Source organism: Talpa europaea (genome assembly GCF_964194135.1).
Source record: "Talpa europaea genome assembly, chromosome: 10".
Classification (NCBI taxonomy): domain Eukaryota; kingdom Metazoa; phylum Chordata; class Mammalia; order Eulipotyphla; family Talpidae; genus Talpa; species Talpa europaea.
In genome coordinates, this window is record NC_140077.1 from 29867135 (window position 1) to 29890869 (window position 23735).

The 23735-nt window shown below is 48.5% G+C and overlaps 1 protein-coding gene across 1 annotated transcript in view; it reads right to left on the minus strand.

Moving 5' to 3' along the window:
- Positions 1–14861: 14861 nt before the first annotated feature.
- Positions 14862–23735, minus strand: part of WDFY4 (WDFY family member 4) — a gene marked incomplete at both ends in the record, with an annotated part of 204919 nt that continues 196045 nt past the window's right edge. Inside the window, 5 exons of the mRNA XM_084245258.1 lie at positions 14862–14928; positions 16585–16696; positions 19074–19158; positions 20850–21032; positions 22915–23094. Coding sequence (XP_084101384.1) covers positions 14862–14928; positions 16585–16696; positions 19074–19158; positions 20850–21032; positions 22915–23094 — 627 coding nt within the window. The remainder of the gene's footprint in view (positions 14929–16584; positions 16697–19073; positions 19159–20849; positions 21033–22914; positions 23095–23735) is intronic.

A 23735-nucleotide genomic window follows, 5' to 3' on the forward strand; every position in this document is an offset into this window, starting at 1 on the left:
TCATGATTTAAAGTCACAAGACCTCATTAGTGTTCATCAGGAGCAAAACACAGGTCTCCTCTCTGCCTTTCCTGAATTCCTCATCCATTCTACAGATTGCCTCCCTTCCTCCTCCACCCCCCCAGAGGGCAGTAACATCTCAGCCTTTCCCAAGGTAGGCTGGCTGGACAGCATCCGTTGGAAGGTGACAGCTGATGGCCAGTAATGAAAATAAGCAGGGTAAGCCTCTCAGTGGCAGGACAGATCAATACAATCTAAGCAAGTCATCAAATACAATAATCTTCGCTCCCTCCAGGGAATTTCGGAGGTCAATGTTCAGTTCCACAAATCTTTACTGAGCACCTATTACGTGCGGGGCAATGAATGTAGATTGCACAGCCAAGGAGCCAAAGCAGCACAGCCAAGAAGCACATTACACCTACAATGGTTACTGCTGGCAGGAAACTTGCAAAGTGCTAGGTATACTTTGAGGGGCGTGATAGTGGCATTACTGCTATATATGACTGTGAGAAGTGGGGTTTACAGCACTTCAGTGGCTCTCCCCAACCTACACTGTAAATTGCAAAGTTGCATTAAAACAGAGTTGCCCACTGCCCATCCTGTGTCTTTCCTGTTGCGATCTGTCAGATATGAGACCAAGAAGGACATAACCCCAGTGCCAGGGCACAATGAGGAAGAGGTAGGGGTCAGGATGGACTTTTTGGAGGAAGTGTCCACTTGAGCATGGCTTTTGTGAAGGAGCAAGAATCTGCCTCCCTGGTGGTGCAAGGGGTTAAGATGCAACCTATGAAGCTGTCTGCAGCTACTGAGTTCGATCCACAGCCAGGGAGGAACCCACATGGCGCAGCAGATCTCTCCTGTCTCACCCACTGCTCCCCTCGGCAGTGTATTTCAGTCGATCTGCCTGTACTTTTCCCTGCTCTGTCTCTGGTGAATCCTCTCACCCTCCCCCACCAACCCCACACCTCTGGTTTGTACCCCAGTTCTTGTATGCATAAATAAATAAATCTTAAAAAAATTAAAAAAGAAAAGAATCTGCCTGAGCAGAAAGCAGGGGCCTCTCTGGGCTGACTATCCCCCACGAGTCCCTTCTGCTGGAAAGTATAGCTAGACAGCAGGTGTCAGCCCTGTGTGCCTTTCTTAGGGGACTGCAGAGTGAGGCTGCCTGGGAGCCTGGGTGGACCACAGTCCCTCCAAATAGGATTTCAAATAGTGGGCAAGCAGGTGGGATGTTGGGCACTGCCTTCTTTCCCTCACAGCTGACACTCAAAATAGCCTTACTTTACCATCCGGAAACTGAGGTCATTCAGATGTTGGGAGTAAAGCTGGAGGAAAAAGGACAATTTACTGAGCCCCAAGGATGGCAAAAAGAGCAAAAACACACATTGCAGAGAAGTTTATTACTTTAAACTTCCTAAATTCTCAATTCTTCCCACTCCCACCAATGAAGAGAGCTTGGTGGCCTGGTTGCTTTTCAATTTGATGTGTTCCCTTGATTTTGACAGATTGAGAATTTATGCCAATATCTCTGCACATGGTTTATTCTAGATATGTGAGTAAAGAGGAGGCCTTTGCTTCTGTTCAAGGCTGGCTTGACCATCGATGGCATATTAGTGGCAAGAAAGGTTAAAACGGGGCTTGGACTTCCCAAGCTAATGGGTGTGGTGGTGAGGGGCTGTTAACTTGCCCCTCCTCAGATCTCCGGAGAGACCCAGTTACTCCACTGCCTTCTCTTGACCCTCTGTGGCGGATTCTGAACAGCACCCACAGTGCTTGGGGTCAACAGCACCACCTGGTGGCCATCGCTGAGAACTTGCAACTTTCCCCTTTCACGGGTCCTTGCTAGGGACCTCTTGCCTTCTTCCTCCACAGTCCCTTTCCTTCTGTCTCTCCTCTCCATTTCCACACAGTCTCTTCATCATCCAAGCATGGCCAAGTCTCCCTCCTTCTCTTCTTTTTATATTGTCTCTCTTGTCCTCTCTTCCAGTCCCTCCATTCTATTTGCAAGCAAAACAATTGTTTGCCTCACCTGCCTCCAGCGGACTGGGAGCCCAGCAAGCTCCTGCAGAACATTCTCTCTGGCTTGGGTGCCACAGTCAGCACCAGAGGCCGAAGGAGGTCAGTGTCTGACCTTGTTGTCCTCCACAATTTGTTTTCTCTTGCGGCTGTCCTGGCTTTTCCCACACAGTAGCGTGAACAGGAAATTTAGAGTCAGAAGATGGGGTCCAAATCTTGGGCCCACCTTTACATGGCTGTGTGTCTGCGAGCAACCATTTGGGCTCCCTGATTTGCTGTGTCCTCATGTGAAAAGTAACCAAGGCCAACAGGATTGAAAGCAGTACCTTGGTGGAACAAGTCTGCCTCTGCGAGAGAGGGCAGGGCTGGGCTCGTGGTTACTAGCCCTCCCTGTGGGCCTCCGCAGACAGAAGAAGAGGGGCAGGGATGTGGAAGGCTCCCAGAGGGGCTACCCCCAGAAGGAGCTGCTCTCAGACCCAGGAGTGGGAGGTCCAGCACCCAAGGCTGGCTCTCCCTTCAGCTTGTTGTCAGCTCAGGCTGGGGATAAACAAAACTGATTTTTTTTGGTAAGATTTATTTATTTATGCATACTAGAACTGGGGTGTAAGCCAGAGGTGTGGGGGGTGAGAGGATTCACCAGAGAGAGTGGGGAGCGGAACAGGCAGATCTGATGAAATACACTGCTGAGGGGAGCAGCTGGTGAGATAGGAGAGGTCTGCCGTGCCATGTGGGTCAGCTCCCTGGCCAAGGATTGAACTCATGCTGCAGTGTCTGGAGATAGCTTGATAGTGCTGTGTTTAACCCCAGCACCACCAGGGAGGCCCAAAGACACCTGATATTAATGTGACCTGTGTGCATGTAGAGCACCAGGCCTGGTGTAGGGGCACCTCTGTTCCTCGCTCCCAGGGCCTTCCGCGGGGCCGAGCGACTGGTCTCCAGCCCCTGGTCGTGCTTCCCGAGCACATTGTCCTCCTCAGACTGAGCTCCCGGGGAAAAAGGCACTTTGATGATGACTTTCTGTTCTCCAGGGGACAGGAGGCCCACTGAGGCAAGCCCTGTCTACTTTGTCACACGCTATCCCCACCTAGTACCAGCCTGCTTCTTAGAAAGGGCATGAATTTGGGAGGTACTTTGCAAAGTAAAAAAAAAAAATTAAAAAGAAAAAAAAACAAAAGAACCCATGTGGAAAGGATATTTTTTCCTATAGATTTTGTTCCTCCCTAAAGGCATCCAAATCCTCTGCCCCAAACCACATTATCCAGAGCTTCCACAACTCAGCAAAAAGACACTGCTATATTTATCCTGCTGGCAGCCCCCTCTGCCAGTTTCCATCAAAGACCAGCCTGAAATAACACACTTGCCTGGGGGGTGACAAGGCCGCAGTGGTAGGCAGTACCCTCTGACTGTGGTCTGCGGTGGGGGGTTTAACGGGAATCCTGGGACATCTCCCACCTCAGGAGCCCTCAGAGGTTCCTCTCCTGGGGGATAAGAGGCAGCGGAGTCTTTTCCCAGAGAAGCACTGGATCAAAATGGATCAAGAGGTCGGCTCAGGAACAGCCCCACATTCTTAGAACTCCCCAATACCATATGGAACCGTGGCCATCAGAAGACCACAGTCGTGGTCTGGGGAAGAGACCTCAACTAGCTAGGAAGACCCCTGGCCTGTTCCCTAGGCAGTTTCAGGTAACACGTAGAGACTTAGACAATACTAATTTCCCTGGATGAAACCCCCAACTCGAACAAGGTAACAGGAGTAGCTTCTGTTTGTTAGTTGCTTATAATTTGCAAAGGGTGTTTCTGGTATATTGTTTCTCCTCCAAATTTGACATGTATTTTCTTAGTACAGTTTCTGAAGAAGGGTCGGGGTTTGGCCTAAATTCCAGCCACTTGCAGCCTTCCCTGCTACTGCAGAAGAGGAGGGCTGTCTCCAGATGTCTTTGTACCCCAGCCCATTCCTCCTGCTCATGTTTCTTGTCCGTGTCAGGTTGCCCTTTACACCGCAGTGGTGCCACATCACCATCTGCCCTGCAGCTTGTAGCATTCAGCCAGGCTCTGTGCTCTCAGAGGCTCGCAAACTGTCATTTTGCAACAGAAAGAAATAGAATGTTTACCCACCGATGAGACCCTGTACGGCTTTGCATCCTGTCCATCGGCTGCCATGGTCCTCTGCAGCATCCGTCATTCCCACTAGGACGTACGTATCTTTATTTTTCACTGTTATTTGTTTTATTGTGATAAAGTACACATAACGTGGAATGTACCATGTTAACCATTTGAAAGTGTATGGGCTGGTGGCACTAGTACATTCACATTGCTGTGCAACAGTCACCACCACCCATCTCTAAAACTTTTTCATCTTCCCAAACTGAAACTCTGTCCCCATTAAACACCAACCCCATGCCTCCCTATTCTCCAGTTTCTGGCAGCTAACTTACTCTCTGTTTCTATGTGGCCACTCTATGTCTCTCATGTAAGTAGAGTCATTCAGTATTTATTATCTTGTGACCAGTTTATTTTACTTAGCATAATGTCTTCAAGCTCAAATCATGGCAAGTATCAGAATTCCTTCCTTTTTTTTTTTTAAAGATTTATTCATTTACACAAGAACTGGGGTACAGGCCAGATGTGTGGTAGGGTGAGAGGATTCACCAGAGACGGAGCAGGGAACAGAACAGGCAGACTGACTGAAGTACACTGCTGAGGAGAGCAGCAGGTGCGACAGGAGAGGTCTGCTGTGCCATGTGGGACCCTCACCAGCTGGCCGGGGATCGGACCAGCGCTGCAGAGGCTGCAGATAGCTGCACAGTGCAGTGCTAAACTGCCTGCGCCACCAGGGGAGGTCCAGAATGTCCTTCCTTTTTAAGGCTGAATAATATTCCTCTGTATTTATGTGCTGCACTTTTCTTATCCATTCATCAGTCTGGACACTTGAGTTCTTTCCTTCGCTTGGCTATTGAGAATAGTGCCACTCTGAATATGGGACACAGGTGTTGTTGAGACCCTGCATTTTTTTTTATAGATTTTTTTTTAAGATTTATTTATTTATACAAGCACTGGGTACAGTCAGAAGCATGGGAGGGCAAGAGAATTCACCAGAGCCAGAGCAGGGAGCAGACCAGGCAGAAGGACCGAAGTACACTGCTGAGGAGAGCAGCGGGAGGCAGGAGAGGTCTGCGCGCCATGTGGGACCATCACACGGTGGCCGGGGAGCAGCCGGGGATCAAACCGGCCCTGCAGAGGCTGCGGGCAGCTTTGCAACCCAGTGCTCAACCGCTGCGCCACCAGGGAGCCCCTGCATTTTTTTTTTTTTTTTTGAGAGGCTTTTCATCACTGCCCAGCACAGAGCTTCACAAAGATGGAATGCTTGATAAATACACGTTCGCTGACTTACTTACCTTTCCTCCCTAGAACTATAAATTCCATACTGTTGAGATGAAGGTGTTTTTGGAAGTCAAGTTTCTCTTTGAGGGGTATTTAGAAATTGTGATGTATTAAATCAGCCATAACCAACGATATAATTTAGTACTAAATTAGATACTAAATTAGGCATCTAATTTATAGTCAAGAACATTCCACTTATTTAACGCAACAATTTAGGGAGGGGTATCTTGAATGAGAATTTGAGAAAAGCTGCAATGTCATGATGTCTAGTTTTTATAGTGGAACATTCTAGAAGTCACATTTGCAGAGCATAGTTTGAGATGTGTACCTGATTTGGATCCTTGCAGGAGTGCCATGTAACTGAGAATGAGGGATGGGCTCAGTGGCCTTGTAAAGGTGACCAGCACACAGCAGACCTCTGGCATGCTGGATCTGATTCTCCTGCAAGCCAGCACTCTCATCCAGCAGCCTCTACCACAGAAAGCATTATTCTAAACCCATCTCTGTATGCAGCCCCGTTGAGTCCTCTTGTTCTATTCTTTGAGAGGACTCTAAAGGCATGAGGACTGACAGGGGAGGTTCAGGATGTGGTAGTAAGAGGTTAGAGTTCTCTGCGCTGTGGGGAAAGCAAGGAGGGGTGGGCGTGGAGAGGAGTTAGGCCCTTGGGCACCTCCCCCAAATTCTCAAATCTTTAAGCATTTTCCAGCTACTTACTGTTTCCAGTTTCCTAATCTCTTGGAGTCTCAGTTTCTCCTCTCTGGACTGGAGATGTTTCATCTATGAGACGTAAAGAAGGCAGTACAGTAAAGGGCTTGCAGGCTCCCAGTATGCTAAGTGCCCAGGACATGGTGCCAGTGCTAATCTCCCTTCTGGCCCACCAGTCATAATCCAATTTCTTCTCTTCACTTCAACATTCCATCAGCCGTGCTCTAACAATAATGGCGTCCTTGAAGATTTCTTGTGAGGATGAGAAACAATTGTCCAGAAAGCACGTGTGCAGGGCCTGGTACACAGTAGTGCTGAGTCGAGGACGAAGGCTCTCCCCAGGCTGGGGAAATTCTGGGTGACGGAAGCCTTCCTCGGCCTCCATGTGTCTTAATGGCTACCGAGGGCCTCTGGCGGGGGCTGCGGGAGGGAGGCCCCAGCAGGCCTCTGCTCAAGCGGTACTAATTGTGCCAGGGAGAACGGCTCACTAGAGTGGAAAATAGTCCTCATATATCTAGCTGAAGACGATAATGACCTTTTAAATAACAGAAGCAATTTTATTTCAATACCTCAATTACTCTGAACTCTCAAATGTCAAAGTGCCCGGCACTTTCAAAATAGCTTAATACAGACATTTATAGCACTTAGACACAGCTAGTTTCTTATCTAACCTAATTAGGTGTTGTACAGGAAATGGCGAAGCTCACCATCTGCGGTATTTTTCACAGTGATCCCCATGCACTGCCCTGGGCTGGGTCCAGAGCCTGGCAGCTGGAATTTCTCCAGGCTAAGGATGCTGCCATTCTGGGAGGAGGTGTGAGTGTGTCCTGGCCAGGGGCTTGGCCTCATTCAAAGGGGGATGGCAGTCTTGACATTTGCCTTCTAATTTGGATAATGCCAGTGGCAATGTGTCTGGACTCAAGGGACAGCTCCTGTGTGTGAGATTCCAGAGCTTCTGGAATGGAAGGAGTGGCCTAGGAGTGGGCTCGTGTGACATGGCCCTGCAAAACAAGGAGGTGCCTTCCCTGGATGTGGGTGGTATGAGGCCAGCATTGCCTTAATTGGCCCCCACCGATACCTTCTATCACCATTCTTTAGAGGCTGCCCTTGTTTCTCCCTGTCTGCAGCCCAGAGGCCCCTGCGTGATGGACTCCTTCCTTCCTGTCCACTCTGCCCCTGCTCCAGTTATTCTCCATCACTGCTCCAAATCAGTCACCATCCTGTTTCTCAAAGCAGCACACTCATACTTTAGGGACTTGCAGTTGTTCCTCCCTATGCTGGAATGTTCTCCTCCTGGCACCCATGTGGCTCACTCTCTCACGGCTTCCACTCTCACATGCCACCTTATGGGGGAGGATGTCTTGGGCACCCTATCCCACATTTCTGCTTCCTGTGTTGCTTTTGAACAAATGAAGGTCACACGGATTATTTTTTTCTAGTTTTTTTTTTTTCATAGTTTTAGGCTTCACATTTAGATATATGATTCATTTTATTTATTTATTTATTTCTAAAGATTTATTTATTTATTTATACATGCACTGGGTACAGTCAGAAGCATGGGAGGGTGAGAGAATTCACCAGAGCCAGAGCGGGGAGCAGAGCAGGCAGAAGGACCGAAGTACACTGCTGAGGGGAGCAGTGGGCGGCAGGAGAGGTCTGCGCGCCATGTGGGACCCTCCTCCAGTGGCCGGGGAGCAGCCGGGGATCGAACCGGAGCTGCAGAGGCTGTGGGCAGCTTCGCAACCCAGCTCTCAACCGCTGCGCCACCAGGGAGGCCCTGATTCATTTTATTTTTAAAATTGAGATATAACTGACATGTATTACTCTCAGGTGTATTATAGAATTATTTGACATTTGTGTATATTGTGAAATGATCACCCCACAACGCTTTCTAGGGTAGTTCTATGATCTCTGTTTTACAGAAGACACCCACAGACAAGTACATTAGTCACTTAAGTCCCCCAGCTTGTGAGAGAAGTCAGGTCTTGTCTTCTGATAGGAACAGCAGCCCTCTGCCTCCTTCTCTTGGGGTGCAAGGAAGGTAGTCCTGGGGTTGAGAAGGGGAATCAGCTACTTCCCCTCTGTGAACAGGGCATAGGTGGAAATAACTGGGCATCCTGGGACCATCTGCTCCCTGAGTAGGATCTCGGGTAAGGACAGTGTCCCCTAAAGTGTGGTTTGGGGCCTCCAGGAGGTGGTTGCAGGATGTGCATGGAGAAGAGGTGGGGTTCTTTTTTCCAATTAATTTTATATAATTTAAAAAAGAGTGTCTACCAAACCTGTGATTTCACAGACAATAATGCTTCGAGGAAGTTAAAGTTCAATAAATAAGTGAGGTTAAAGATAATATTAAGACAATACTGTACAGGTGATATAGAAACACGTTGGAGGGAGAACAGGAATGAGAAAAATTCAGAAAACACTTGCAGGAGGGGCTGATGCCTCAGAGAGGAGAGAGAAGAGATGGAAGGGCACTATTCTCTTCTCAGACCCTGTGAGAAGCCACAGAAATCAAGCAATAACCACCCCCTGGCGTTCCTGAGCCAGGCTCTGCGCTGGGAACATGACACACATGGTCTCACTTAACCTTCACAAAAAGCTGCGAGCTCAGACATCAGCCCTCTGATTTTACAAAACAACGGCAAAAGAAAGGACAGATGAGACTGAAAAGCCCAAGGGAGCAGAACTGTGGTAGGAAAGTGGGGATCTCGGCCTCTGCTCCGAGGCTCCAGCAGTCTGGGGGCTGTGAGTGGGGGGCTTCTGTGACCCCAGCTCCGGGTTAGTGGGGAGGACCCTGCAGGCCCAGGGCTGCTGCTCACTCTGGGAGTGAACTCCTTGGTACAGGAGGCATCCAAACTATTTTCTGCTGACACAAAAATTCTGACCCATTTTAAAAATTCTTCCCAGAGCCACTGTGTCCGTTCTTCTTCCTTTGTGTTTCCTCTTGAGGTGGGGAGGGGCAATTGTTCCTGGAAACCAAGGCACTGGGGGAAAAGATGGGGCACCAAGGCTCCAGGGCCTGGAGGGGGTCTGTTTAGGCTTCTACTACCTCTGCCTGCACCCCCAGTTCTCCCTGGAACATGAGGATACATGCTACTGCAAAGAGGGTGATCTGGTCTGACCTTTACCCCCTCTGGCACTGACCAGCAGCTTGTCCTTAGACATGTCCCTGCCCATCGTTGGGCCTTAGATTGCCCTGCTGTAAAGTGGCAGAGCTAGAGGGTCTGTGTGGCCCCTGGTGGCCATAGCTTCTTGGGGGTTACATTTCAGGCATCCGTGTCTGGACTCAGCCTCTCTCTTTTGAGCCCTAATCTGACAAGGAACATGTAGTCATCCTTGGGTAATACTAGGAAATGAATGAAAGAGCGAGTGATCAGTTGCGTGGGTGGGTCAAGCATGCCTTTAATGTCAGCTAAAACCCAATGGCTGTGGGGAAGGTAACACGGCTGCAAAGTGTACCTTGGATGGGTGGGGTGCACTGGCCACTTGGGAGTCATTTCATACTGGTATATTCATAATGATGCATTTGTGGCAAATGACAGTAAAGGGTCTTGAGCAAGCAGTGTGTCTGTGTCAACCAATTTTGGGGCAAACAGTGATTGCAATGCATAGCAGTAGGGTTCTCTGAATTTTCAGCATTTGGGGAGAAGGAAACAATTCTGAGAATCCTCCCATTTACTAAAAAGGCTATGAAGGTTTTTCATTCGCAGCCCATAAGTGTGAATTGGAAACAGCACATTCATATGTGAACACACACACACACACACAAAGCAAAACTTACTAAAGCAAAACTGATTTTAGCTTAGAGAGATTTGATTTTATGCTAAACAAATTTCATCAGAATTTTCATATGAAGAGTCTATTCCTCCCCAAATGTGCCCTGCTTGGCTGCATGTTAATGGGGTCAAATCCAATTTCAGAGTTCTCTGCAGGCCCCAGAACTGGGTTCTCAGGACTCGGCTCTGGGCTGCCGCTGATCCTGGGGGAGGCAGTTGCTGTCATAGTGGCTTCCACGGCACTGGACTCCTCTCCCTGAAGCCCGGGGCACAAAGAAATGAAAGCAGAATGGGGCAGGAGGCCGTGACCCCCAGGAGTGAGGGCCAGAGTACCGTGAAAACTTGGTTAGTAGCTAAGAGAGGGTGCCCCCCTAACCCCCCAAGAATCTTCTATGGCTCTACGGTTGAATTTTTGTTTTTTCGTGACAAGAAATTCATCCATCATGCACTGGGTACCAAAGAGGGTGTTGGGCCCTGGGGCAGAACACCATGCTTTCCTACCTTTAAGAGGTCCAGGGAGTGGGGTGCACAGGTCTAGCAAACACAAAAACAGGACACACAGTTGAAGTTGAATGCTAAGTAAACAACAAGTAACAAGCATAAGTATGTCTCAGCGGATCCTGGGGCTGTCCAGGAGGAGCGGTGGGCACTGCTGGTAAAGCTGTCTCCCTGAGGTTGGCCTAACTGCCGGTCCTGATCTTGTGCTCTCACTATCCACACCGGAAACCCCTGATTTCCTCCATGTGCCCTGCAATTAGAGGAACATCAGCTGTGCTGCGTTCTCTTCCCTGAGCTCAGAGGATGTGGAGAGCCAAGGGAGGCCAGGGTGACTGTTACTGTGATGAGTGGATGAGAAAGTGGCATTTATTTGGACTGTTGAACAGAGTGAATTTCCAGGGTGGGAACTGTGACCATGGCATTGCTGATGGGAGTGGGTGCAGGGACTCTGGTCATCACAGTGTTGGGGTGGGGAAGGGAGGGGCTGTTCCGACATTATTGAGATGTTTCATGGGGAGGCACACAGTTGTGGGAGACCTGGGTCCAGTGTGGCTGTTGGGTCAGGCTGAGCTGATAACAGTACGTGGAATATTGGAAGGTGGGGTGTCTCTGACCTCAGAGGCTGGCCTATCACAAAACACTGCAGTCCTGAGACTGCAGGGTGAGCAGCAAAGGGAAAATGCCTCCCTTTTCACCCCAGCCTATCACTCTCTAATCCAGAGTATCTCCCAGTGGATTCTGGAGACCCCATCAGCATCACCCAGGAGATGGTTAAACATGAGCTGTGTCTTCTTGTAGGGTCTGGAAGGACCACAGTGCAGGTTTTCTGATCCAGCAGACCGGGTAAAGGAGGAATCAGAGTCCTCAGTGGCTTTTTGCAGGCCTTTTATTGGAATTTACTCGGTATACAACAGGCAGGGGTGCTGGGGGGCCGGGAGGCTGGCAGTTCTCCCAGCAAATCCTCATTTTATCTGGGCTCTCCGGCGTTCTCCGCTTCTCTCTCAGCTTCTGCTACTTCTTTCTTGGCTTCTCTTTCGGCTTCTGTTCATTGTTGGCTTCTGCTGGTGTCCCCATGACGCCGCCCTTAAAAGCCCAGTCTCAGCCCAGGTGAATCCCATCCACCTAGGCCCACACCCTACTCCAGGTGCCCGCCATCAGGCATGCATTCAGGACCGCAAGGATCCATCATCTATCCTGATGGCGGGAGGGCAGAAAAGCCTGACATTTTTCCTTACCCTACACTTCTGCTCTAGCTAGTGGGTCCAGACTCTGGGGCCAGGAAGAGTAGACTTGCATTCCAGGAACTTCCATAAACAAAGCCACCCCAGGTGAGCTCCCTTGTGTCAGCCTCATTAGCATTTAGATGTGAGAGCATACCCCCTGCCACTTTTTCTCTGTTCTCCCCAGACCAGCAGGGAGCTTTCTGGGCCCAGAGAGAATGGGTCTCTGCCCCTAGGGCCCTGGCACAGGGCCTGATAAGTGCTAAGCTGAAGGTTGTCATCAGGTTGGAAGCAGGCAGCCTTTCACTTGCTTCATTCCTCCATAAAAATAGATGATTTAATCTCACAACATCAGAAAAATGTGGGGAATCAACTTTACAGATGCAGAAGCTGTGGCTGAAGATGGCAGGAAGCGGGGATTCTGGGAATGGTGCTCAGGCTGCCTGGCGCCCAGACACTGCCCTCCATGAGCCTCACTGCACGTACTCATCAGGTCCTGGGCTCCGGATACGAAACGGCTGGGCATGGTTCTTACTCCTCAGACCCCTTGTCTCTTCTAGATTTGGGGTGCTGGTAGGCCTGCAACTGCATCTTGGCCCAGGCAGCTGACACTCCTGGCCTCTGCTCTGGCTGCCCCTTTTTTGGGGCACCAGACCCGAGTCTATTCTCTCCCTCCCCACGGCTCAGTCCTCTGCCTTAGCCTTCCCCAAATCACTCACTGACGACTTGAGGCTGACCTTGCGGTCCTGAATGCATGCCTGATGGCGGGCGCCTGGAGTAGGGTGTGGGCCTTAGTAGATGGGATTCACCTGGGCTGAGACTGGGCTTTTAAGGGCGGCGTCATGGGGACGCCAGCAGAAGCCAACAATGAACAGAAGCCGAAAGAGAAGCCGAGAAAGAAGTAGCAGAAGCTGAGAGAGAAGCAGAGAACGCCGGAGAGCCCAGATAAAATGAGGATTTGCTGGGAGAACTGCCAGCCTCCCGGCCCCCCAGCACCTCATGTTGAAGCCCTAACCCCTGTACCTCAAAGCTGACCAGAGGTGGTGCTAACATCTTTAAAGCAGCAATTCAGGTAAAAATGAGGACATGTGGCTGAGCCCTAGCCTAATAGGACTTACGTTCTTAAAAGAAGAGGAAATTTGGGCCTCCCTGGTGGTGCAAGGGGTTAAGCACTGCACTATGAAACAAGCCACACCTCTGCAGCACGAGTTCAATCCCCAGCCGGCCAGGGAGCAACCCACATGGTGCAGCAGACCTCTCCTGTCTTGCCCGCTGCTCCCCTCAGCAGTGTATTTCAGTCAGTCTGCCTGTTCTGTTCCCCACTCTGTCTCTGGTGAATCCTCTCACCTCCCCCCAGCATCTCTGACCTGTACCATAGCTCTTATATGCATAAATAAATAAATCTTTAAAAAAATTAAAAAAAGAAGAAGAAATTTGGTACAAAGGAAGACCACATGTAGACACAGGGAGAAGAACACTATCTAAAAGTTAGAGAGAGAGACCTCAGAAAAGCCAACCCTGCTGACATTTTGTTTGTACTTCTATCCTCCAGAACTTTGTTCCTTAAGCCATGTCCCCATTTCTGCTATGATATGGGGGAAGCAAAAGGCAGTGCCCAGGGAAAGCTTGGTGGATGCATGAGCCCAACACAGCCTTTGGACCAGCAGACTCTCAGCCTGGGGTAAACGCTATGCAACACGACAGCAGGCCAGCCCAGCTGGATATTTATGGCTCTGCTTCCTGGCCTTCCTGGGGAGTGGTGCTCTCTGCTCTCAATTTATGGTCCTCCAGAGCAGGCCCAGACTGGCTAGGGGATTGCAAATGGGCTCTCTGCTAATAGCACAGGCAGACGGTGCAGGCGGTGGCGCGATCCTGGGCCCCAGGGTCAGACGCGTGCCTGCTCACCCAGGGAGGGGTGCTCTGAACCTGAGAGGCGTCTCCTCCCCAACCTTCCCCTTTGCAAAGAAATCAAAGTTCACAGTTAGCTTACAATTTCCTAATCGTCTCTCACCGATTTTGATATAACTTATACCTTCTCTATTTTCTTAACATTTATCTTTAAACTGACCCTCTGCCCCCTGGAGACCAGATGAGTGGCCATAAGCCAGTGAGTTTATTTTCTTGCCATCCCCAGGTCTGAGCTAAATTGAATGGAGACCCATCAGGGCCTCTGCAGGGCTTGGAAAAAATGGGAAGAATTGGTATTCCCGGAAGGGAATCTCAGGGAGGGGAGCTGACACCCTAGAGCTCAGTCACCCCAAATCCCATTGCTCTGTCTTGAGCTAGATTCCATTGAAGAGGCAGGGCGGTTTCCTCGCATGGAGTTCCGAAAGGCTGAGGTTGGAGGCAGACGTTACAGTGAGGTTGAGGTTTCAGTGCCCAGCAACTGAGTGATGCAGCCCTGGCAGGTACTGGGATTCCTCAGAAGGGCTAACAACCCACCAGCCATGTATTTTCAGATGGAGAATAAAAGTCACAGTGCAGATTTTTTTCACCATGAGCACCAGTTCTAAATCAGGGTGTAAAGAGACCTTGGAACTTCATATGAGGAAAGGCCCTGAGCAGAGCTTGCTTTGCTTGAGCAGGATATACAGTTGCTTTGGGGCATAGACGGGCAGATACACCCAGGCGGGGTGTTTCCCCCCACCCCCTGGCTGACTTCCCTATGCCTGCAATGAGCAGCCTCATATCTGCATCCTGTGGCTCAGCCACCGCTGCTGGGCCTCCTGAGCGTGACCCTGCACGGCAATAATATGGGAGAAGCCAGATTCCACTGAAGGAGACAGGAGCGAGTGGGCTGAGGAACATTCCAAAGGTGGGCTGTGCTTCCCACCTGAAGCATTCTTGTCTCTTCTGGAGACAAGATGGAGATGCAACTGCCCAAGTGGAAAATTCTAGAGCCCTCTTACATTTGGAAAAGAGTTGTTTTAATAAAATAAAGACAATACAATATTTCCCATTATTTTCCAGTAAGTAACCCTTATTTTCCCCCAGTTCAATAGTCCTTTAAAAAGGTGAGTGGTGTGTGATTTCCTGTGCTGCTCAGCTTCAGGTAGTCACGGTTTCCAGTGTGCTTCTGGAAGCCCCCATTTGTGCAGAGTGCATCCTCATGCAATCCAAGGACAAAAACCCCTGGGCCGTGTGTGGAGAGGGTGCAGGGTTTGGAGGTCAAAGGCCATGGGGAGCAGAGGCTCTGGACAACAACTTTCACCTGGTGCCGCTGCCCTCAGGGCTGAGAAGCCAGAACCTCCACGTCTCTTTCTTCCTATCCTTCTGCAGACCAGCAAAATATTCTTCCCTTCTCATCGCCGACCAGGAGTTTGGTCTGATTTCTTGGGAAGAGAAAGAATAGACAGAGGGTTAGGGCCAAGCCTGTGAGTGCCTGCTTTCTGGAAATTGTAACCTGGAGGTTCAGTCCAGGACCCCTTGAAGCCTGCACTTGGCCTCCACCTGGGGCAGATGGAAGGGACAGGAATATTGAAGAATGCTTTACTGGGGTGGGTGGGTGGTTTTTTGAACTATGAGGGTGGTAGGTCCCTATGAGGAGATGGGCCAAGATGCTGAGAGGAGGCCCCGAGTTTTTCCCTTCAGCATTTCCAGATGTGCCTCCTGTCCTGTGAGACACAGTTGAGCCCCTCATGCCAAAAGAATGACAAGCTCTTGTCTGGAGGTTCCTCAGTCTACCAAAAATGGAGCTACCATACAACCTGGCAATTCCACTACTAGGGATCTACCCAACGGGCACAAAAACATTGATTCAAAAGAACACCTGATCAAAATAAACACCAATGTTTATTGCAGCACTATTTACAATTGGTAAAACCTGGAAACAACCCAAATGCTCAAAAATAGATGACTGGATCAAGATGTGGCATATATACACAATGGAATATTACTCAGCAATCAAAAAAGATAAACTCATGCCATTCACAGAAATGTGGATGGAGCTAGAAGGAATTATGCTCAGTGAAATAAGCCAGAAGGAAAAAGAAAACTATCAGATCGTTTCACTTATAACAGGACTATAGGGGAACCAAATAAGACAGCAGCGTAAAAAAAAATAACAACAGTACAAAACACAACAAAGCAAAAACAGACAATTATAAACCAGAGACATCCTGCAGGGGAGGAGGAGGGAGAGGGATCAGAGGGAGGGAGGGAGGAGCACAGGGAACTGAGGTGATGGTGCACGGGTGCCTTGGGGAAGGAAATTCTATGGGGACTCAGTCTGAGGGGGTGGGGGGAAGCAAATATTGTTTAAAAATAAAAAAAAAATAAATTTAATTTAATTAAAAAAAAAGAATGACAAGCTCTCCAGCAGACAGTTCAGGTCCTGGACTTGCTGCCCCTCTCCCTGGGCCCCGCCAACCCACCACTCCTCAGCCTGGCATCTAAAACACGATGTGGTCTCCACTACCACAGAACCTGGGTGGCCCACCCCAGGGCAGGGAGGGAGGAAAGTTGACTCTTGAAAGCCCCGACACCTCCTGAGACTGTACTTTCTAGTGTGTAGAACAGGTTAGTGATAGTGCCACCTCCGGGTAGTTGTAAAGAATAAAATATATCTGTCAAGTGTCATCCCTGCCACTGGGCTATATAATACACTGACTGGGAGACCTCAAGAGGCGTTTTCTGTCATGCAGGCTAATCATCATGCCACATGTTACAGTCAGTAGCAAACCTCAGGTAAAAAGGCCCTCTTTAAGATGAAATTACAAGAGCAATATAGTTTTACCTTTTGGATGTCTTTGTGAATCAAGGCTATTCAAGAAAGAGAGATAGGAAGAACGTGTGTATGTTTAAAAAAAATTTCCTAGGACCCTACGTGACCTCCTTGCCTACATCTGCTTGGTGGGTCCTGCTGGGTGCCTGTACAGCTGGCTGCCACTCCCAGGGTCCTGCTGCCTGAGCCAAGAGCCCTGTGGACCTTCTTGGGGGAAGCTGCAGCGCCCTCTGCTGGAAGCTTGGAGAAGCCAGCCGCTCATTACCTGGACACAGCCAGAGCTGTCACGGCAGGGCTGGCCTTGCTGTGCTTCCCGGTCACAGCCATGCTAACATCCAGCTCTCGGCACAGGGCAAGATTCTTCTCCCACCTGTGACCTGAGGAGAGTGTTCAAGAGAACAGTTAGAAAGCCCGAGCAGTTCTACACACGTGCAAGTGTACTTCCACACACAGGGCTACAAACACATACACACATATTTATATTTGTGGTCAGCAAGTTGTTAAATTGAGGGGGAAAATATATTTAATCTTGGCCTGTGCTGTTGCAAAAAGGGCCGTCCCAATTTAATTTGCAGGCTGTGATAGTTACATGTGCTGACGTGCTGCGGTATCCATTGTGTACCAAATTGGATTTGTGTATTATTGCTTTCTAAATTGCATGCCTAGTTCAGCAAAATTGTTCATCAGTGTTTACTGGCTTTATGCTTAATAAGATGCCCCACAATACCTTGCTGCCAGGATGTAATGCAGCCTGTAATTGCCTAGTAAAAATAAATTACATAAAGTCGGCATTATCAACTTATCTAAATCCTCTCACGCCACAACCAATAATTAAATGCTGAGAACGTTTTTTCAAAAAATATAACTCAATGATTGTTACTTCACTCATTTTAATGACTGCATTTGGGGACAGAGAGTAATTCCTTCACTGTGGAGGGTAAGATGGAGAGACATCAGCTGGGCAGGGTGCGAGAAGTCACCAGGTTGGAGCTGGGGTGGGAATGGTGCAGTTAGTTACCTCAGCTTCCCGGGTTTGTGGACCGGGAAGTGTGTGTGTGTGCGTGTGCGCGTGTGCTGGGTTGTGCAAAAACCCAAACAACAGTTTTCCCAAGTACTTATTATGTATGAGATTGAGTCCAAATCTAGGGGCTGATTCCTAAATTTCTACTCAACTGTGTTGGTCCTTGATGCAAATGACAAATAAATGAATTCCAGGCAGAAATTAGGTTACATCAGCGCACAAATGCAGGATCCTTAATAACTTCAAAGATCTCCTTCCTCGCCCCTTAAGAGATTGAGGATGCAGCAATATGCGCACCAAGGGGACACGTGTGCAAATATCCATGTGTCATGCCTATTATTGGTCCCTTTCCCACAAAACAGTTTTGAGCAATATTATGAGAATAACAAGACCCCGAGTGGTTTAGGTTTGTAAATCTGCACGTGGATTTACTAATCCTAAATCATAACCCAGCTTGACTTTTATGGATCTGCCTTTTCTCACGTCATTTTGTCCCAGTCCTCCCTTGGACTGTTACTACGATCCCGGCAGTTTGTTGTAGGGGGCAGTGGTGACCTCAGGTGTGGACAAACAGCAGAAGGATATGGATCTGGTGCTCCTGTTGCTGAAACCATCTTGTAAATTCTCTAATGTCACCAGCCAGTATGTTAGGGGAGAAATCTTTTAAAAGTCTGAGAAAATGATAACAACAGACTACATTTTGTTAAGTACATTCTTGTCTATGTCTATTATCTTCCTGTCATCAGTACTCTACAGACTAGGGTATATACGAATTACCTCCATTTGACAGAGGGGGAAACTGAGGACTCTAGAAGGTACTGAGGACAGAGCTGGGTCTAAGGTCTTTCCTGTCATTCATCTCATTTCTCATTTCACTAGGCCTCATCACCACTGGCTACAACTGTACTACAACTGTTGATCCTGAGTAGAAACCTGTGAAATCACTGACCTTTCCAGAACCAATCTAATGTATTTGAGGTGCCCTTTGTCCATCTGTTCTCCAGGCACCCACCCACCTAGCCAGTTAATATCTTGCTCAGAATCCACTTATCAACCAGGGACTGAGTTAATGACTGTAGATTATGAGACCTCATAGCTTCAGAGGTGGGCAGTTGAGCCCAAGACTGACATGGTATCTCTCATGCAGGTAGACCAGAGTCATGATGACGTCACAGCAGGCTGATCACAAGCGCAGGTCATAAACACCCTGTGCTAGCTGCCTTCCAAATGATGGAAATAGGGGAGGGAGTTTGGCTTCTACTCTCCCAAGAAGTATTTGTGTTCACTGGAATGCACCTGGCTACTTAGCCAGCTGTTCAGGCAAGTAGCCAGCAGAACCCAGGCCCTGGCTTGGGGAGTTTGGCATTCAAGAGACATCCAGGAAGATAAAGAGCATTACACCAAACTCTGTGAGGTGTGACCCCCTCCCTCCTGGTTGTTAGAAGCCCCTGACTACCACTATTCACAGTGCCAAGGAACACTAGGGCTTGCTGGTCCCTACAAGATGAGGCTGGATCCAACAGGCCTTTTTCATATTGCTTCACACCTTACTAGAAGACTGAAGTAAACTGCTCATGTCCCCCCAAACCTGGCAGCAGCCTGGGACTTGATGACTTTCTTGGAAACTGCAGGCCTGGTTACAACTACTTGTTGTACTTGGGCCAATGAGGAGAGGGAGGACTGTGTAAAGCAAGGGAGATGCCCCCACCATGCACCCCTAGCAGGACAAGTACCTCTTGGACTGGGAGGCTGAGTTGAAGGGTCCTCTGGTGCTGCCTGTCCAGGAACAGACAGCTTCACATCCTCAGTCTTCCAGATCTGTCCAGAAAAGAGAAGATGCTGTAGGCTGTGGAATCGCAGTTTGGATGAGTTCACGCCCCACATCTGTAACTGTAATGCCCCTCACCTCAATCCCTTACCCACAGGGATGAGACTCAGCAGTCAGATCACTATACCACCATTCCCAAAGGCTTCCTTCACCAGTCAGAAGCTGCCCCCAACCTCATGTGTGGCCCTTGGGGTGTGTACCCTCAGGCTGACCACATTTGGGTTCTCTCTTGCTGTTTCTACATTTCTTTAGCCAAAGGACAAGGACCTGTCTCCAGGTAATGTTTCTGTGAGCTCCACACCAGGCCTTGTACAGTGCCATGCCCTCCTAGGGGTTCAGTTACCAGCTGAGTGAATGGTTCTCAGTGCATGGAAGTCCTCCACACATGCCTGGGCAGGTCTGTGGAAGAAATGCATCTGCTACTTGGCCAGTCCAGGCTCCTGATCCCACAGTACTGACCATTCTCCATCAAGACCTGCATCACTTTCTTTCACTGCAATCAAGCCCCTCACAGACCACAGAGGGGACCCTCTGATAGAACTTCCTCGGGGCCTCCTCAGCATCATCTCTCCAATGCATGCTCAGCCCATGTGGCCTTCCCCACATGCTCTGACTTTTCCTTATCCTCAGAACTTAGCTGAAATGCCAGCTCCTCTAAAGTCTGTCTGTTGGAAATAAATCCATCCTCCTTTTGAATCCCACTACATTATTCATTCAGCTTCCTGAAACTTCATCTCCAGAATTATTCAGAGACTGAGCCTGGAGTCCCCTGGAGGGAAAGTCTAGGTTTTTGCCATGTTGGTATACAGCCAGAATGCCTTCATAAGCCTTTGTGGAATTCACTGGGCATTTTCTTGAATATCTCATGGCATTCAGTTGACATTTACTTTCATTCCTTATCTTGAGTCATTCCTTCATCCTGTCAGTCTCAGAAAAATCACATGTGCTTTATTCTTTCCATCCTAATCTCCCACTTAATGTTCTTTTTCCTTAGTCTCTTGATGCTCTCCCTCTCCATGGCTGTCCTTAGAGAATCCACACCATTCTTTGATTATCCCAGTCACAGCATGAAACACATACATGTATATTTGTTTGTCTTCTCTTTTAGAATAGGAGCTTCTTGAGGACAAAGACCTCTTTATCATTAATCTTTGTGTTTTCAAGGCTTTTATGAACTGTTTGGCACAGGCCAGAGCTCAATGAATGGAGGCATAGACGGAGGTACAAATAGTTGGGTGGGTGGATATGGATGAATGGGTAGACTGAAGGATGGATGGATGGGTGGATGGGGTGCATGGATAAATGTTGGAATGGATGGACAAGTGTTAGGTGAATGGGTAAGTGGATGGTTCAAATATCTCTTTTCAGCACTGAGTTATTCTTATGCATTTGACCATTCACCTTTCATACTTTATGACAATGTTTGTTTTATTATAGGAATGTATATATAAAATTGTATATATACACACACACACATATATATATATATATATATATATATATATAATTTATGTATTTATTTATGCCTGGAAAGAGCCTTGTTTTGCCCTTATTTGCTATGTGGACCTGGTCTGGAAGATGTCAGGTGCAACCTACAGATTTGAAGCTGTGGAGGAAGTGAGAAGAATAGAGAGGAACACATTTCTTGTACTCACTCTCATTTGGTATGAGACACACCTACCCGGACCATGCCGTCTTGACTCCCAGTGATGATGACGTGGCTTGTGCTCCATACTGGCCCCTCTACCATGCAGCAGCAGGTTATGGCTCCTTCTGGGCCCCAGGCTGTGGTGATGCTGGCCAGTGGCTGCCCATTCACATTCCACAGGGACAGGTGGGCTCCAGCACAGGAGACAATGGTACCCTGCAACAGAGAGAGGGTTGGCTTCACTCTAAGCTGGGCTCACTGCTTGCCCTGCAGCCACTTGCTCAACATCTTTGACCTGCCATCTTCTGAAGACCAGCTAAGGTAACCCAGGACTTCCTGTGATTCAAATATCTTCCCAGCTGACTCATAGGTTCATGTGTTTTCACACAACTGTAAATTCCTGGATCTTTTCATAGTGCCATCTGTGTTTGGATCCTTCTTTCTCCAGCACAAACTGACTGGATCACCCTTTGGGCTCCTCCCCTAAGGCTCACTTTGGCATATACTGTCTGGCACAGAAGACCCAGCCTGAAGATCACCCCTGATCCTAGACACGAAGCCTCCACCTATCTAGTCAGTCCTGTGCCCATTTAGCAACTTCGGATGGCACCTGATGAATGTCAGGGTACAGAGGTTCCTGCATTTGACTCATATAATTGGACAATGTCCTTCTAGAGAGAATTTCTGAAGAAAAATTTCCCCATAGCATCCTCTGAAATGTTTATTCCCTGGGTATTTGCCTTCAATTCAATTTTGCCTAATAGAGTGGTGGCCGCTGTCACCAAGGACTCACAGAGTCGGTGGGGGCCATGTCTTTGAACCTTCAGTTAACCAGAGAGGAGATATAGAAAGCTTATTGTCTTTCCTCAGTCCCCTGAGCCGAGTTTCATCATATCCCTCTCGGAACTGTTTGGTGTCATTGTCTGAGGACAAGGACCATGTCTAATACTCCTTTGCCTGACAGCATGGGATCCAGCAGGTGCTCAGTGGCCTCAGAGTCTCTAGAACAAGTAGAGTGGACAACGAGTTATTGCACTGATGTCAATCTTTTCTGAGGTCTGGGGACATAATTACTTATGGGTTTTTGTTTTCCCAGATTAGAGCGCAACACCTTTCCCCATAGAGCCACCCATATATGAATTCCCCTACCATTTTTTCATTCATCTGCCTATTTCCTCACGAATTCACCCAAATAGTGACATACCTAATAATTAGCCACTGACATACCTAATAATTAGCCATCCATCCACCTATATATCCATCTATCCACCCTCCCTTTGCCCATGGAACATTCATCCTAAATTCAAGCCACCTGGAGCAGCAATTTCAGTCCAAGTTAGTAACGTGAAGATCCTCCAACATCTCTCCTTCCATCTCTGATTCCCCTGCTCCCTCTATTCCTGCCCTGGGTACCAGGGTTTTCTATGAGCAGATGCAAAGCCTCTCTCAGAGACTCCATGCCCTATGATGGGGACTCCAGTGTTCCAGTGTAAGAGAAACCTGACATTCACACATCGATAAATTACATGTAATATATATATATGCATATATATACATATATAATCACTGATAATAATATGGTGTGATAATATTTCTGTAAATACTTATTTACAGATATGTCTCATACACACACACACCTGCACACAAGTTCCTGCTGACAGGCTTATCTTGGTAGCCATCATGGAGGGACAAGCAGAAATACTTCCTGCCATGGAGACCAGGGGCACCTGCCATGTCAACACTGATTTGCAGTCAATGAGCTGAATTAGTCAAACCCAGCAGATCCCTCACCAAGGCCAGTTTCCTGTCCCGATCACCTGGTACCCACACCAGAACAGACATGCTCTGTTGCCCACCACCCTGAGGTAGAAAGATACAGAAGCAAAAAAAAAAAAAAAAAAAAAAACCAGCAAAACAAAAAACTAAAGGCAGAGGCAGCACATGCTGATGGCACCACTCTGCCTTCGTACAGAATATTCCACTATGTTCTTGGGTGGTCACATGTCTCTGCACCTGTCCTCTCGGATGCTGTCCCCCATGCTACCACACCAGTGCGCATATTGTTGGCAACACAAACATGGAGTCAAGGGGGCCTCACCGAAATGTCACTGATGGCGATGGCAGAGATGCCCTCCCGGTGAACGGGCAGGCGGACCACATGGGTGAGGTGATCCAGGTCCCACAGGATACAGGTGCAGTCTTGGGAGCCACTCACCAGCAGGCTGAAAGTGACCGATGCTGCCAAGCATGTGACAGCCTGTGTGTGTCCATATAAGGCCTGGGGACAGAGACAGACCTAAAGGTTATGATGTTGACTCAGGCCAGATACCTGGGTAGATTCCCCACACACCTCATCTGTGGGGCCCTCAACAAGGAAACATTTAAAATGCTTCAATGATTACAAAGTCTGTGGTGTGTGTGTGTCCATCCATGACCGGCTTGTCAGTTACATTAATGTCCAGGGGTTGTGGCCCGGTTGGAAAGAACCTGTAATCTTTTATCTTAAACCAAGCAGAGATGAATAATGCTTTATGCTCGGTGCTCCCCAGTATTTGGTTTGCACGTGGGGCTAGCACACACCACACGTAGCAGGCAAGGGCACTGTTGTGCAGAGTGTGCTGTCCTGACCAGGTCATGATCATCATCTAGGGGCTTGTCAGAAATGCATATTTTTGGTTTTTATTCCAGACCTTCTGAATCAGAACACTGGAGCTGGGGGCCTGCCACAAGTGTTCCTGAGAACTTGCATGACTGTTTAAGTATGAGCATCACTGAAGGAACCTCATAAACCCCTGGATGTTAAACTAGGAAGAGGACAAGGAGGTCTTCAAATCTGGTGGATCTGTGTTCAGGACATGTGGCAGCAGGTGACTCGGGGCATGGGTCTTGACCCTCAGGTTGGCCTTGATCCCTAGGCAC